Here is an 18,253-nt window from a genome sequence, read left to right as displayed (position 1 = left end):
CTTCCCACTCCCCCTGCTTGTGTTCCCTCTCTCACTGTCTCTCTCTCTGTCAAAAAATAAATAAAACCTTTTAAAAAAAAATAAATAAATAAAACAGTGTAGGATAGTCATGCAAGTTATCTACACTGATAAATCAAACCATTTATGAGTATCAATAGGCAATTAAGGATTACCAGCAATTTAAGGAAAATTAAAAGTATAATAGAGAAGAAATAAGTTAAAACAGGAGGAACAAAGGTAGTTCAAGAAACATGAAAGAAATAGGGGCGCCTGGGTGGCTCATTCGGCTAAGTGTCCTGTCTGACACTTGGTTTCAGCTTGGGTCATGATCTCAGGGTCATGGGATCCAGCCCCACATTAGGCTCCATGCTCAGTGTGGAGTCTGCTTGTCCATCTCCCTCTGTTCCTCCCCTGCCCTGTCTCTCTCTCTTTCTCTCTCAAATAAATAAATCTTAAAAAAAAAAAAAAAAAAAAAAGAAACAAGATAATCTTAAAACATTCTAATGCATACCTTCGAGACATCTGATTGTACTTTATACCATTAAGAATAAGATTCTTTTGCAAAAATAGAAAGCTCAATCCTAAAATTCATATGGACTCTTAAGCAATGTGAAATAACCAAAAGAATCTTGAAAAACAATGCCAGAAGTCTTACACTTCCTGATTCCAAAACTCACTACAAAGCTACAGTAATCAAAAAAGTGTGGTACTGCCATACGACAGATATATAGACCAAGAGAATAAAATAGAGAGCCCAGAAATAAATCCCTGAATATACAGTTCAAATGATTTTCAAAAACAATGCCAAGATGATTCAAGGAGAAAAAGATAATATTTTCAACAAGTTGTATTGGGAAAACTGGATATCCACATACAAAAAAAATGTAACTGGACCCTTAGTTTATACCATATGCAAAAATTAATTCAAAATGGATGGAATACCTAAATATTACAGCTAAAACTATAAAATGCTTAGAACAAAAAGAAGGGAAAAGCTTCATAACACTGGACTTGGCAATGATTTCTTGGATATGACACTGAAAATATAGGCAACAAAAGAAAAAATAGACAACTTGGATTTCAACGAAATTAAAAACTTTTGTGCATCAAAGGACAGTATCAACAGAGTAAAAAAAGGCAATTCATGGAATGGGGAAAAAATATTTATAAACATTTATCAAATAAGGGATTAATATCCAGAATAAAAAGAACTTCTACAACTCAATAACAACCCAATTCAAAAATGAGCAAAGAACTTGAGTAGACATTTATCCAAAGAAGACAGGCAAATGAAAAGATGTTCAACATCACTAATCATTAGAGAAATGCAAATCAAAACCACATGTTATCACTTCATACTGATTAGAATGGCTCTTATCAAAAGTGTTGATGAGGATGTGGAGAAACTGGAAACTCTGGGCACTGCTGCTGCTAACTTAAAATGGTGCAGCTGCTATGGAAAATGATATGGCATTATCATATACATAGAAATACCATAGGATCCAGCAATTCCACTTCTGGGCATATATACAAAAGAAATGAAAGCAGGTAATCGAATAGATATTTGAACAACCATGTTCATAGCTGCATTATTCACAATAGCCAAAAGGTAAAAGCAGCTCAACTGTCCATCAATGCATGAATGAACAAAATGTGGTATATACGTACAATGAAATATTAGTCAGAAAGGCAATTCTGACACGAGCTACAACATGAAGTCTAAAGACATTATGCTAAAGGAAACAAGTCAGACACAAAAAATAAATGTAGTATGATTCCAAATAGGAAGTAACTACACTAGTCAAATTCACAGGTACAGAAAAAAGAATACTGGTTGCCTTGGGGCAGTAGGGAAGAGGAACGGAGAGTTATTGTTTAATGGGTATAGCATTTCAGTTTGGGAAGATGAAAACAGTCCTGAAGAATAATCGTTAAGTACACAATATGAATGTACTTAATGCCACCAAAGTGTACATTTAAAATGATTAAAATACAGGGCGCCTGGGTGACTCAGTCAGTTAAACATCTGCCTTCGGCTCAGGGCATGATCCCAGCGTCCTGGGATCAAGTCCAGCATCCAGCTCCCTGCTCAGCAGGGAGTCTGCTTCTCCCTCTCCCTCTGCCCCTACCCCCTGATCATAGTCTTTCTCTCAAATAAATAAATAAAACTGTTAAAATGATTAAAATACTGATTTTATGTTATGTGTAACATACCACAAAAATATGAAAAAAGATTCAATGAAAAAAAGAAGAAATTAGAAAACAAGATGAACTGCTCAAAATTAAAGTGCAAAAGACAAGCTAAATAATGGACACCTCTGAAAGACAGAATTATAGCTCTAGAAAAGGAAATCAATGAAATTTCCTGGAACACCCCAAAAAAAAAAAAAAAAGAGAGAGAATAGGTGACAGTAAGTGAAGAGAAATGAAAGAAAGATCCAAGAAATCCAATACTCATCCATGATGTAATTACTAATTATGTACCCAATATTCATTCTCCCTTCTTCATTAAGAACAGGATATTCTAGAGGCGCCTGGGTGGCTCAGTTGGTTAAGCGACTGCCTTCAGCTCAGGTCATGATCCTGGAGTCCCAGGATCGAGTCTCGCATCGGGCTCCCTGCTCGGCGAGGAGCCTGCTTCTCCCTCTAAAACCCTCCCCCCTCTCGTGTACTCTCTCTCTCTCTCTCATTCTCGCTCTCTCAAATAAAAAAATAAATCATTAAAAAAAAAAAAAAAGAACAGGATGTTCTAATCAAGAGGGAACTGGGCCCAGCTAAAATATATACATTCAAAGACCCTCCTGCAGATGAAGTGGCCATGGACTTTTGTTCTGGCCAATGACAAATAGGTGGAATTGGGTAAGGTTTCCAGCACGATTTTTTTTTTTAAGGGGGTAAGCATAGTTGGCATGTCCCTTTGCCCCTTTGCCCTTCCCTCTTCTTCCTCTTGGAATGCTTAAGAGATTCCTGGAGGTACAATAGCTACCTTGTAACAATGAGGATGAAAGCCAAATCTCAGGACAGAAGAAAGAGACCAACCTAGGTCCTTGATGATACCATTGAATCACTAGTCCTGTACTGCCAACTTCATCTTTCTTCACTACATAGTGAAAAAAAAAAAAAAACCCACAAACTATTTGTCCAATCCAGTGTCAGTCTCTGTGGATGGTAATATCATCCAACAAGTATGCAATCAGTATACCAAGAGGAAGAGAAAAAGACAGTAGGGAAAAAAGAAATAATAGGTAAAAACTGCTCTAAACTGAAGATTTGAGCCCTCAGATGGAAAGGAAGAATGAGAATGACATTTAAATGTGAGTACAGGACTCCTAGGTGACTTAGCCAAGCGTCCTACTCTTGGTTTCGGCTCAGGTCATGATCTCAGGGTTGTGAGATCAAGCCCCAGGATGGGTTCCATCCTCAGCCGGGAGTCGGCTTTGGATTGTTTCTCTCCCTCCACCTCTGCCCCTCCCCCCACTTGCATGTGTGCACACACACACTCAAAAATAAATAAATAAATCTTTAAAAATAAAAAAACAGGGGCGCCTGGGTGGCTCAGTCAGTTGGGCGTCTGCCTTCGGCTCAGGTCATGATCCCAGGGTCCTGCGATCAAGCCCCGCATCGGGCTCCCTGCTCAGCGGGGAGCCTGCTTCTCCCTCTGCCTCTGCCTGCAGCTCTCTCTGCTTGTGCTCTCTCTCTGACAAATAAATAAATAAAACATTTAAAAATAAATAAATATATAAAAATAAAAATAAAAAAATAAATGTGAGTACACAGTAAAGGCCTTTCACACAATGGAAAACAGGAAATGTACCACCACATAGCTTCTATGAAAAAAATTTTTCCAGGTCTGAAACAACTTTCTGGAAAATTTATTTTAGAAATAAAAATACATGAGTTAAAAAAAAAAAATGATACTGAAGAAAAATGGGATTATCCTAAGAGTACAAAGGAAAGAAATCTTAGGGACGCCTGGGTGGCTCAGTCAGTTAAGTGTCTGCCTTCAGCTCAGGTCATGATCCCAGGGTCCTGGGATCGAGTCCCGCATCGGGCTCCTTGCTCAGCAGGGAGCCTGCTTCTCCCTCTCCCACTCCCCCTGCTTGTGCTCTCTCTCTGACAAATAAATAAAATCTTTAAAAAAAAAAAAAAAGAAAGAAATCTTAGTATGACAACTATGCAGCAGACCTAAGATCAGTCAGTCTTAATTAGAAGAAGTCAGAAGATTCTACAAAAAAGTCTTAAAAATGAATATACTCATCATTATACAAAGTGTATGAGCAAGAACTTAAAAGTACAGGCAGAGGTAAATAAAGGTACGCATTCTTCCACCAAAGGCAAAATAAAAACCTAAAGCCATGTCCCATATATGAATGTAGAGCAATTTTAAGTGATTAGCAGGTAAGAAACAGTGTTTTCTGAAATAACAAAACCAAACCTTCACTGTCAAGTAATTCAGAATTGAGGACCACTTCCTACTAAATTAATGTTCAATCACTGAGTTTATAAAAAGTACTGACAACTGGCAATAATCATTTCACTTTTTTCTCTTAACTAAAAGTGAGTATGTCATTTATAGACTTCTTGGCTTATTTATCAGCCTTTGCCTGCTAACTTACCTTAGACAATAATTTGAAAAGTAAGTTTAGGTTTAAATTTTTTGTTTTTTTCCTTCCCCTAATTAAAAATGAGGAGGTTGTTATTTATCTGACTAAACTTAATCTAAAGCTCATACCCAGGGGCGCCTGGGTGGCTCAGTCGTTAAGCGTCTGCCTTCGGCTCGGGTCATGATCCCAGGGTCCTGGGATGGAGCCCCGCATCGGGCTCCCTGCTCGGCGGGAAGCCTGCTTCTCTCTCTCCCACTCCCCCCTGCTTGTGTTCCTGCTCTCACTCTCTCTCTCTCTCTCTGTCAAACAAATAAATAAAATCTTAAAAAAAAACCCAGAAACTCATACCCACTGAGAAACATACAATTAAATACTAAAAAGCTATTCCAATTTCTTACTGTTTTGTATCTTTTTTCTTACCTTCAGAGAAGTCTTTTATGAACTAGTACGTCATTTAGAATTTGTTTACTCTTTATAGTTTTTTATAATTAAAATTTTTAAAGGAAAAAGGTATATCCATAATTATTAAATGCGAAATGGCATCCTTGATGTCACAAAACACCTGGAATAGCCATCAGAAAAAACAAATTTAGGGGTGCCTGGGTGGCTGAGTTGGCTAAACGTCCAACTCTTGATTTCGGCTCAGGTCATGATCTCAGGATGGTGAGACTGAACCCTGTGGTGGGCTCCGTGCTCAGCAGGGGAATCTGCTTTGCTCCTCCCCCCACTCTCTCTCAAATAAATAAATAGAGAGATAGATAGATAAATACTTTAAAAGAAAGAAAGAAAGAAAAAGAAAAAACAAATTTAAACATCTGAACAAAGCAGTTTGTTCTCACCAAAAACTGTTTCTGTCAGAATTTGGTGACTGATCAAGTATTTGAATAGTGCTCAAGGTTTGGTCTACAGTACAGATACTCTCAATTTTACCAAATACAATATTTCCTTTAATCCCTTTTTAATTTTATTTTTTTAAAGATTTTATTTTTAAGTAGTCTCTACACACAATGTGGGGCTCAAACTTACAACCCCAAGAACAAAAGTCCCGCACTCCACCAACTGAGCCAGCCAGGAGCCCCTTCTTCAATCTCTTTTTAAAGAAATTGCTTCAGGGTGCCTGGGTGGCTCAGTTGGTTAAGCCACTGCCTTCAGCTCAGGTCATGATCCTGGAGTCCTGGGATCGAGTCCCGCATCGGGCTCCCTGCTCAGCAGGGAGTCTGCTTCTCCCTCTGACCCTCCCCCTTCTCATGCTCTATCGCATTCTCTCTCTCAAATAAATAAATAAAATCTTTAAAAAAAATAAAAATAAAGAAATTGCTTCAAATTGACAGTTTAGGACTTAATCTCAAGACTATTTTTTAAACTCTTAGGCTATCATTCAATTTAGAAATGAAATCCTACAAGAACAAGACAGTTAATTTTTTAAAATTTATCTCCATTTAATACTGGCCCCCCAAATAGAGTAAAAGAAACAACACCTAACTCATTTGGGAAGTTGTCAAAGAATTATTAATTGCCTTGAGGTTCTATGCACTCCTACAAAACACTGAGCATTTCTTAACACAGATTTATTTGTAACATTCATCTCTGCCCCTCATCAAAACTAAAAAGCTTTTAAAAAATCCTTTGATTTCCATAATAAATTTTGTTTATTTAAATGTATTTTCAGCTAGACAAAATTCTATACAGGTCTAGTGTCCTACCTCCCTATTTCTACTGTGTTATGAAGATACACAGATAATATATTTGAAAAATGTGAGTTTTGAGCAATTCAAGCTTAGATAAATCTGACTTGACAGATTATTTTCCTCCTACATGTCACATGTCACAAAGTTACTAAATTTCAACCCACTGAAATTTAAAATTATCTTTTATAGCTTTGATTTCACTTTTAAAATAAGTTCAATTTGAACTTTACAGATGGCTCTTTCTTGTTTTAAATGTTTAATTACATAAGTAAAAGTCTTCCTTGATTCCTTCCTCGTTATTTAGTGATCTATCCGTCTATGCATTACATGTAGAAATAATTTTGTGGGGTCTTAAAAGCAAATGGAAAACAGAACGACCACATGATACAGCAATTCTAATTCTGGGCATTTATCCAAAGAAAATGAAAACACTAGCTCCAAAAGATATATGCACCCCATGTTCACTGCAGCATTATTTACAATAGCCAAGATATGGAAACAACTTAAATGTCCACTGATGGATGAATGGATAAAGGTAATGTGGAGTTTTATTCAGCCATAAAACTGAAATCTTGCCATTTCTGACAACATGAATGGACCTTCAGGGCATTATGCTAAGTGATATGTCAGACAGAAAAAGATTAAATACCATATGATCTCATTTGTATGTGGAATCTTAAAAAACAAACCAGAGCTCATAAATAACAGAGAACAGATTGGTGGTTGCCAGAGGTGAGAGTTAGAGGGGGAGGAGGAGGTGAAGTGGGTGAAGGGGGTCCAAAAGTACAAACTTCTAATTATAATATTAATAAGTCATGATCGTGTAACATACAGCATGGTGACTATAGTTAATAATACTGTATTGCATATTTGAAAGTTGCTAAGAGTAAATTTTAAAAGTTCTCATTACAAGAAAAAAATTTTGTAAAACAAAAATGAATTCATGCAAGTATTGTTTTATACTTTTCCTTAAATTAACTTTGTTTTACAGATTTTTCCATGTCAGTACATAAAAATCTGCATCATTCTAATTAGCACATACTGTTGTTCCCTAAAAGATGTACCCTACTTAACCATTTCCCTACTGATGATATTTGGCTTAGTTTTCTGCTATTATAAACAGTGTTGCTTATAAATCCTAATAAATATTTCACTGTGTATTAAAAACAATTGTATCTTTAGGATACATACCTACTGATAAGAAGTCTAGATTCTAGGTTATGTGCATTTAAAACTTTAACAACTACTGTCAGGCTGTTCTTGCAAAAAAGCTGTGCTGATTTACAACCTCACCACTAGTATGAGACTTTGGATTCTGCCATACTCATAAAAGCTCTTGGAAATCCTTTACATTTTTGTCAGAATGTGGGTAAAAAGAATGGTATTTTAATTAAACTGCATTTCCCTGATTATTAACGAAGTTCATTATCTTTCCAGATATATATTATCCATTTTCATTTTCTGTGTATAAATTCTCTAATTAAAACTGAAATGTTCTGGATCCCACTGACAATGTTCAAGTACTTGATAAGCTATAGAGATTTTAAAAATTATGTACTCAATCTCCCACATACTACGAACTATCCAAGGCAAATCTTTACTTTTAAGAAATTTAATTGTAGAAATGAATATCTGAGTACCTATAACATACTAAACTCTGTTTACATTAGCCACATTCACGTGCACTTCATCTGCACTTCAATCCTCTATCTAAGGTTTATACTATAAGCCTATCTTATACTCAATAGCAGCCGCTCACAGAGGTTAATTAACTTGTTAGAGAGTGACAAAACTCTCTAACTGAATCTGAAGCCAAGGTTTCCAACCCCCATGTCTGACTATACCAAATTGTTCTCTAGGCTTTGAATACTCTTAACCCTTTCTCCTTAAAACCTTTTCCTCCTTTAGTTTCTATGGCACAGTCTACTCCTGATGTTCCTCCATCCTTTTAAACTTTTCTGTTTCTTTTGCTGGTTCCTCTTCCTCCTCCAGGGAATTTCTAGGCTTTAATGTCTCATCTTTACTTCAAGGTCACAAGACCGCTCTCAATAAACAAAAGACCTTAGGAAATTCCAAATGTAAAATAATAATGAACTGCTTCTTACTCATCACTATGACTTACGTAACACCACTCTCCATTGGTTGTTCTCCTATAGCTGACATGTACATGTACATCTTCTCAGTTGACCTAAACTCCCTCCCTAATAACCTCCACCCTTTAAGACTGGAGTTTGCCAGAGTTCAGTCACTGAACTTCCTCTTCCTACCCTACCAACCCTCTGGGCACAAGCTCATCCATTTCTATAAGATCAACTACCATCTATTCACTGATGGCTCAAAAGATTTACCACCAGTTGAGGCTATAGCCTAAGCTTCAGACTATATGTCCAACTGGGAAAAAAAAATCCACATGGATGATATTTCATAACCACACCCAAAACTTAATTCTTCATCTTTCCCTCAAAACTTGTCTTCCTTTTTATATTCCCTTTCTAACCAGTACTCCAAGTCATTGACAGTAATTGTAAAATTCTTCCCTCTGGTTCAAGTGATTCTGACTCCTTAATACTTGCAGCATCTGTCCCTTCTCTCTGTCCTTGTTGGGTATCTTCTTTACCTCATTTCTCACCTGAACCACTGGTATATAGAAGGCGCTTGAAAATATTTGTTGAATAAAAAAAATAAACACACTTGTCCTGCTAAGGGCACGACCATGTCTTACTTATTTTGGAGACCCGGAACTGAGTTGACACGCCACCCCAGATACCTACTGAATGATCATTCCCGGGTTCTCATACCTGAATCAAATGCTTAGGGAATAAGACCCAGAAACCCATTTTTAACAAGCTCTCTGATTCCTATATAGTTATCCAGCAAAGTCTTTATTCTCATGATGAAAGGGAACAAACTCAAACAAAGGCAGAAATGGAATTAAATAACTTTCTTGCCACTTCTATATAGACCTAAGATAAAGAGACCTCTCACAGACATAAATATAAATAATTCCTGAATCACTTGCTACTATAACCTAAGCACTAACTCAGCATTCTCACTCAGTTAACATACTGCAATAGCCCGCTTCTATCTTGTATTCCCAACCAACTATTCTCTAGACAGCAGCCAAAATGGAATTTCTAACAGACAAATCAGAGCATGCTACCTTTTCCTCACTCCATCCTACATCCTAGGAATAGTTTGTCCTCATATTTTAAGAAGAAAATCCAAAACTTCTTATTCTGGTTTACAAAGCCCTACACAATCTGGCCTCTGCCTATCCCTGTGGCCTCATCTCCCACACTATCCTGCTCTTACTGTCTACACTGCAACCACATAGGCCTTTTTGTTCCTAAAATATACCAAACTTTTTCCAGCCCTAAAATTTTTGCATTTGCTATTTCATCTGTCAAGAATGTTCTTCTCCTTGATCTTATCATGGCTAGCCCCTTGTTTCAATTCAGCCTCACTTTAAATGTCCTTCTCAGAGAGGCCTTCTCCAATCACCCAATCAAAAGTAGCCTTCCAGACACATGCTAGGACGGCAATCTATTTTAATTTCCTACAATGCATTTATCACAAGCTGTTTATTTGCTCATTGTCTATCTCATGCCCACAAGAATGTAAGCTCCATAACAGCAGTGAACTGCCTTAACAGTAGATTCATTCATTATGCCCAAGGCTTAGAACAGTGCCTAGCATACAGCAGGTACTCAAAATTTATTTGTAATCAATCTACTTATTTGGAGATCATCACTATTCTGATTTTATCTAAGGATAAACAACAAAATTTCATCTTTTTGAATTTCAAAATTCAATCCATTGAATAAATCCAATTTGTCTACATTAATGGGCAAGTAAAATTCCAAAAAAATTATTTTTTAGATATTCTAAATCAGAGAATTATAAAAAATAACCAATATATCTAAAAATTATATTCACCTCAAAATCAAGTTATATTTTTCCAGTCACTAGTCCAAAAAAATATTTTAAGTCATTATAAATTTTACTAGCACTGAGGAGGATAAAACCAAATGTCCATCAACCAGTGAATGGGTAAATAAATTGCGGTTTATCCATATAAAGAGCACTACTAAGCAGTAAAAAGGAATTAATTCTTACTGATATACACAATGATATGGCTGAATCTTAAATTATGCTCAATGAAAGAAGCCAGGCAAAAAAAAGAGTATATACTGTATGATTCTATTTATATATATTTTATTCTATTTATATATAAAGTTCTAGAAGTAATGACAGCACATCAGTGGTTATCTGGTTAGCAAGGACAGAGTAACAAAGGGGAACTAGAAAACTTTTGGGAATGATGAACATTATTCATTATCTTGATTGTGGTGACTAGTGTAATCATAGGATAAAACGTATCAAACTGTACACTTTAAATATGTGCAATTTATTGAATGTCAGTTATACCTTAATTAAATTACTTTTTTATTTTTAGAAATCAGATCAGATCACTCCCTTGCTTAAAACCCTTCAATGGCTCTCCATCCTTCAATAATAAAAAATAGAAAATTTGCTACAAGATTTATCAGCATTATAAGGCAGTTAACATTTAAATGGAATGAAGAGCAAACTAATGTCATAAGCTGATTTCCAACAGCTAATAAAAACCAAAGGCATACTTCAATAGGTTCTAATTTTTAACTTCAAGATGTAAATAATATATTCACAAAAATTAATTTTACATTTCTATATCAAAAAGCTAAATATGTGGTAAACTCTCACAATTACCTGTAGAAGGTGGTGATTTCTCTGGGTGTTTTGCATTTAAAAGTTTTCTGCTAATAAATATATAACCACAAGGACACGATTTACATGCAACAGGAACCTGTACAAAAATAAGAAAAAGTGTATTATTACTATTTTTCTACTAAACTTCTCAGTGTTTATGTAGTCTCCTGAACTGAATGATAAATTACCAAAGTAGGAATCATAGATTTATTTAAACCCCACCTCCTTACAACAAATTGAGACTGGTATTGTGTCCTATACATCTTCACATTCTCCGAATGCTTTACAATACCATGTACATAGAAAATGCAGGATAAACATGTACTGATGGAAGTGACCAACAGAAAACCGTAACAGAATCAGAACAGGGGAAAATATGTGGAAAAAAGGTAGTATTTCCTAAAATATCTGTTTGATGGCAGTTTATTAGCACCAACTGGAAAAGGGAGCGTGGTTGGGAAGTAATTAAAGTAACCCCAGCATAAGAATGAGGACCCAACTGGAATAGTGAGAATGGAAATGGAGAAAAGGTAGATGTGCCAGACATTTCAAAAGGGGAAAATACTTCCACTATTTTCCCAAAGAGAACAAAAACACTAATTTGAAAAGATATATGCACTTCAGGTTTATTGCAACATTATTTATTAATGGCCAAAATATGGAAGCAACCCAAGTGTCCATCCATAGATAAATGGATGAAGATGTGATACACACACACACACACATACACACACCAGAATATTACTCAGACATAAAAAAGAATGAGATTTTGCCAGTTGCGACAACATGGATGGATCTAGAAAATATTACGTTAAGTGAAGTAAGTCAGAAAAAGACAAATATCATATGATTTCACTTATAAGTGAAATCTAAAAAACAAAACTAATGAACAAACAAAAGCAGAAACAGACCCATAAATACAGAGAACAAACTGATGGCCCCTTGGGGGGGGGGTTGGGTAGGGGATAGGGGAATAGGTAAAATGGATGAAGGGGAGTGGGAGGTATAGGTTCCTAATTATAGAATGAGTGAGTCACTGGGTTGAAAGGTACAGCACAGGGAATACAGTCAGTGGTACTGGAATAGCCTTGTATGGTGACAGATGGTAGCTCCATTTATCGTGAGCATAGCATAACCTATATAGGGTTGTCAAAACACTATGCTGTACACCTGAAACTAACATAACATTGTATGCCAACTATACTTTCTTTAAAAACATTCTTTTAAAGGGAAAGTACTGAAAATGAGTCTGGTTCTAATAGGAGAGGGCAAGATGCCAATTACCACTGACAAAAAAAGAATAGTTTACAACAACTACTCTGTGGGGCAAAAGTATAGCACAAAACAAAAGAGAATATAGGAGGAGTCAAGATCTAGGATCTTTTAGTCTCAGCTCCAGGAAGGACATTGGATAAAACACTTAAGCTCTTCAAACTTCTGTTTCTAAATGTGTGAATTACAAGTAGCTCCTTTCTCTATTTCAAGTCTATAATTTTTCAAAAGCCAAATGTTATTAAAAATCATTTTAAAAGATTTTATTTATTTATTTGACAGAGAGATAGAGAGCACAAGTAGGCAGAGTGGCAGGCAGAGGGAGAGGGAGAAGCAGGCTCTCCGCTGAGCAGGGAGCCGGATGTGGGGCTCGATCCCAGGACCCTGGGATCATGACCTGAGCCGAAGGCAGCCGCTTAACGGACTGAGCCACCCAGGCACCCCTAAAAATCATTTTTAAAATGTTTTGATTTCTTCGCAATCATTTCACTCATATTAACTTTTTTTCACTAACTTTAATGATCCTTGAAATCAAGACATGTTCACCAAAAACCAGAAATTAATCTCAACAAAAAGTACTCACAGAATATTTTATGGTCAGAAAATTGCAATTCACTTTGTAAGATAAATTCCATTTGCCCATTGTTCTGCTTGTGTAAAAGTTTAGTTACAATTATAAAGCTTTTTATCCAGGGATGCCTGGGTGCCTCAGTCCGTTAAGTGGCTGACTCTTCATTTTGGCTCAGGTCATGATCTCGGGGTCCTGGAATCGAGCCCTGCATAGGGCTCCATGATCAGTGGGGAGTCTGCTTGAAGAATCTCTCTCCCTCTCTCTTTACCCCTCCCCCCACTGAGTGCACTCTCTCTCTAAAATAAATAAAAATTAAAAAATAAAACTTTTTATCCATGTATGTAAAGAATGCTTCACAGTCTGAAATATAAATACTTGATCTAATTAAGCTTAATTAATATTTTGGCAGAATTTTTTCTTTGCATAAAAACACTGAACAAAGGATCTCTAGTTTGCATTTAAGAAAAATAACAATGAATCTTAAAAAAATAATCAAACTCCAATAGGTCAAATAGCATGCTTTATTAAGAATGTGATGAGATTCTTTCATGCCAGGACAGAAAATGAAATGTTACATTTTTTAATACTGTAAAATGCACCCAAAATAGGTGTTTGCCATTTTTAAAATTTCACATCTTCATAGAAACTAAACTCAAAGGTACTGACTCATTTCCTTTATACTTACACACATCATTAAGGACATTCACTGTAATATAAATTGTTTTAAATTAATGTTATCCAAAAAACACAGAAACATGATGCTCTTATTCAAAAGATCCTTTGCTATTCCACAAGCATTTTCTTCCAGCTACTAAAACTGAACAAATTTAAATTTAGGTCTCTGTCTTATATACAAGAAAAATACATAACGCATAGTCTAAACAGAGGGCTGCACTTGAGGTATCTGAGACATGTACATATGGCTTTGGGATGAAAGAATGCACAAACACTAATTGATAAGCTGATTTTCACTCCTTAGAGAGTGTTTTATGATCAAGAAACATTTATGTGCCTGAGCTAAGTCACCCTAAAGTCCCTTTTAAAATGGAAAGTTCCTTCTCCCAACCCCAACCCTGAAAAAAAATACAACTAACCACCACCACAACCCAAATCCTAGAAAAAGAATTATTAAATAGGGTGGGCTTCAGTAATATTAATCTCTTTACAGTGTAATTTGGTTTTAAAACAAAAAACCCTACATTTCCTTCAAATTTCAGTTGTAATGCCAAAGATGACACTAACGAAAGTTCTAACACTATACTCTCAGGGTTTTAAAACAGGGGAAAAAAAAAGTTTTGTTTATTGATGACTTATTGTTCATCAATTTCTCCCTTGACAAGTACATTCAGGTCGTTTTTATGTTTACAAGTAAAACAGCTAAAAACAAGTAAAAAGTTAAAAAAAAAGGGTTAAAAAAAAAGTGCAAGAAACAAGATCCTGGTCTTACACTGTTTCACTGATTTTTTAAAAGTTCAAAATAACCACATTATAGAGAACTCATTTACATTCTTGCTGCTAAGAGAATCAAAGTGACCTACAGTAGACATGTTTGCTACATAACACATAAAATTTCCTATAAATAGAAAAAAAAAAAGCCGCTCTATTTAAAAAAATTAAGGCAGAAACAGAAACATACACAAAAGATACCAGACAACCAACAAGAATCTTGAATATTACTACATACAAAATGGTTCAGTAATTTGAGCTACTGGATGTGAAACCTCTCGAAAATGAAAAGTATTGTGGTTGAGATGTTTCAGAACGGTATTTTCAATGGAGACATGTAAAGGAGATGTTATAAAACAACTGAAAATCTAGGTCTTTCTTGTTTGCTGATCTCTGTACCTGTTTTTAAACCTACACACACAGACAAAGAATATATGTAAATCTATTTAAGTGGTGCAATCTCAAACTAAAGATTTTACATATCCTTTTATGTTTATAAACTATACCTAAATTCTATTTTAATATTCATCAAACAACTCAGAATAACAATAATCTAATGATGTTTAAAAAATGGCTTTCTGGATTATAATTTTTTTCTCATTTATAACTATAAGAAGCTTGTACTCTCCAATAATTAGAAAGCTAAAATTAATCTTTTATTTCCTTCAAACCAGTTACTTTTAGTAAAAGATAAATCAATTTTAAGAATCACCAAAAGTTTTAATTAGTCCTTATGTATATTATATTCTCTTAAATATTTACAATAAAGAACAAAACATTCTAAATTATGTAGTAGCTTGCTATGGACTGAACTGTCACACACCCCCCCATGCATATGTTTAAGCCCTAACCCCCAATCTGAAAGTATTTGGAGGTTAGATAATGAGGTTTAAAGTCACAGGGGTGGGGCCCTCATGATGGGATTAGTGGCCTTATAAGGGAACCAGAAAGCTCTCTCTCTCTGCCAGATCTCAGACTTTGAGCCTCCAGAACTGTGAGAAGATAAATTGCTATTGTTTGAGCCACTTAACCTATGGTATCTTGTTATGGCAGCTGGGGGGGAAGGGAGGACGTGTTGTGTGTGTATAACAAGATTAATGTATGTTTCCAAATAAAATGCTGATCACATTTTGTTGAACAATTACAGGGACTCCTAACAAGTTTATTGTCCTTCCCTTTTTCTTTAACCAGGATATTAAAAACAGGTTACTTTTCCCAAAAGATTACTTTATGCCAAATAAAACAAGGTCAAGATTTGCAATAACTTGTGCCCTACAGAAACTGGAATGCATACAGCATAACATGTAAACCTTATACTTCAGCACAGTTAATTGGAACAAATGGAAATGATTTAAATATTGATATAATCTCCTGCAAAGAGACTTAAATCACAAAGTCCAATTTTGTCAGAATTTAACAAATTTAGTTTAAGCGGTAAACTTAGTCAAATGGTAAGAAGGGAAGTTTAACTCTACTTCGGGAAACATGACTAAATTCTTTTTATACTGCATACTCAATAAACTCATAATATCAATAAAGCTATAATTCTCCTTACACAATCTTCCTTCCTTGCATTTCTACCACAGGCCCATGAAAGATACTGAATAAAACATGTAACATTTTCTTTTACAAGATTTGATCAAGGTACAAGACTGCTCTTAAAGAATGCACTGACATCAGCATGTTATTTTTAAAAAAGTCTCCAGCCATTTCAAATTACTCCTGATTTAAAGAAAAAAAATTTTTTTAAGGAAAGGGGAGGAGAGAGGTAGTCATTTTGAAAAAATTCTCTCAGTAGAAAAGAGAAAAATCACACCCAGATCTGCACACTGACATGAAAAAAGGGCCTTCGGATGGTTTTAATTGAGAGTTTTAACTCAATAGATTGTAAGGAACGTCTATTATTCCAGTAAAGAATGAGGCATGCATAAAACTAAGAAACAGTAAAATGAGATTTTTAAAATTACAGCTATGACACTATTAATTTTGTGTAGAAAGAAGTCATGTAAAATTCATGAAACTACATATAAATTTTTTAAAAAGATCATGAAGCAGAAACGCCAAATTTTTAACAGCGGATACGGCGGCGAGTGGGGGAGGTGAGGAGCGCCCAGAAGGAAAGGGCTTCAATGGGGGCGTTATTCAATAATGTTCCACAAAAAAAAACAATGTAAAGATTCACGATTATTTCCGTCAAAAATATAAGAAATATATTTAGGAGGAAAAATGTCCAAATTCGCCTAAACTTGAAACCATTGCATTGCGGCCCCTTTAGTCACATTTAAGCGTCCCCCCCAGGTGGGAACAGTTTTGGGGGATCACAGTATACATCTGATGGGAACAAAGCAGCCCTGCGTGGCAGGAGCGGCTTTCGCAGCCAGGAGCCAGGAGCCTGGACTCGGAGTCGGGCACATTGGGCATTCTCGTCGGGGCAGAAGGAGGCTGAAGGGGCCGTGCTCGTCCACTTAGGTCACTGCCCCCACACTCCCGCCGCTGTCACCCAGAGCCGGCCGGGCGACTATCGGAGGCTTCGGACAGGGCGCCCCGACCGCTCCAGACAAACCCACGCCTCCCTCCAGCGCCACGGGCCGCAGGACACACACAGTCGCCCGGCTAACGCCGCCAGGTGGGCACCGGCCGGACTGCGACCCCGGGAGTCTCCCTGGCATCCCCTCGGCTCAGCCCGGCCTCCCACCGGGCTCCCACTGTGGCCACCGAGCCCAAGGGCCAGACCACCCGGCGAGGCGGCCTCTCCACAGCCAACGGCCGCCGGCAACGGCCGCCCGTCCGCCCGCCCGCGCACCCGGCCCGCCGGCCCCCGGCGCCCACCTGTTGGTCGCACTCGGGGCACGATTTGGTGGCCATCTTCACTTTCTTGGCTCGAGTTGCAGACATGCTCATCTACAGCAGCAGCAGCGGCGGCGGCGGTGGCGACGGCGGGGGCTGCGGCGACGGCGACGGCGGCGGCTGCGGCTCCTCCCCTTGTACCTCAGCGGCCCAGCCTCCACCCGCCCGATCGCCGCTGGCCAGACCGAAGCTTGAACGGGAGCGCGCGCGCGTGCGCGAGCTCGAGCGGAGCCTGCGTGCCGGAGAGGGGGCGGGGCAGGGCGTGCGCCCGCAGCGGCCACGAGCCTCTCGCGCCAGCTCCGCGGGACCGCGGAGCGCGCTCCCACACGCACCAAGCCGGTCCTCGGGCACGTCCCGATTCTCACGAGAGGAGACCGTCTGAATCGTCCAGCGGCACAATAGCCACGCCTTCTCTCGGCCCTGCGGACTGCGTGGGGGCGTGGTTTGGGCGGGACTCGGCAGTAACGGGCGTCCGGTTTGGCCAACGAATGCACAGATAGGGCGGGACGTGGTGCTGGGCACGCCCTCTCCCCGGGAGGAAGGAGAACGTGAGTGAAAGAGGCGAAAGGGAAAGCGCTTACGCAGGTCCTGGCATTTAATACACTTCAGTAAATGTTAGCAACTCTAATTATTGAGGAATTGTAATAGATACCTGCTGAGTCTGCTATATGCCAGCCCTGGACTCGGCACTTAGACATAAAATTCAACATTAAGTCAAATATTTATTGAAGGCCAATTCTGCCAGACAAATGTGAATACTAGGAAATGCCCGCCCTCAAAACATACCCAGACTAGTATGGTAGATGGCCTAACTCGAATACAGCAGAGCTGGGTTGTTGATGGGAAGAATAAATCGGCTGACTATTTAGAGCTTTATATCAAAATTTACAATCCTCTTGGCCTTTGACCTAGCCTTATAATCTAGCAATTCTGCCCCTAAGAAACTGTGGAAAATATATTTTCCACCTGTACTCAAATCTATTTGTGCAAAGATGTTGGACTTTGCGGCACTACTTGTCAGAGCAAAATCAGAAATAACCCAGATGTCCGACAACAAATTGCTTGAGCAAATTAAG

The 18,253-nt window shown here is 37.8% G+C and overlaps 1 protein-coding gene across 3 annotated transcripts in view; it reads right to left on the bottom strand.

Annotated features, from left to right (window-relative positions):
* LOC118533169 (UPF0547 protein C16orf87) overlaps window positions 1-17,572 on the bottom strand; it is a 30,017-nt gene extending 12,445 nt beyond the window's left edge. The window contains exons 1-2 of one of the 3 annotated variants that reach the window (XR_004916098.2): window positions 17,160-17,572; window positions 11,042-11,138 (exon numbers count right to left, since the gene is read on the bottom strand). Coding sequence is in view for 2 of the 3 variants with exons in the window: in XM_036088267.2 (XP_035944160.1) it covers window positions 11,042-11,138; window positions 17,160-17,231 (169 nt within the window). In the remaining variant the exon portion in view is untranslated. The remainder of the gene's footprint in view (window positions 1-11,041; window positions 11,139-17,159) is intronic. The other 2 variants (XM_036088267.2, XM_036088265.2) reach the window with 2 other exon arrangements.
* Window positions 17,573-18,253: the final 681 nt, after the last annotated feature.

The sequence above is a fragment of the Halichoerus grypus genome, chromosome 15 (genome assembly GCF_964656455.1).
Source record: "Halichoerus grypus chromosome 15, mHalGry1.hap1.1, whole genome shotgun sequence".
Taxonomy (NCBI): domain Eukaryota; kingdom Metazoa; phylum Chordata; class Mammalia; order Carnivora; family Phocidae; genus Halichoerus; species Halichoerus grypus.
The sequence above is the reverse complement of the archived record's forward strand: the minus strand, read 5'-3'. Positions and strand labels throughout refer to the sequence as shown.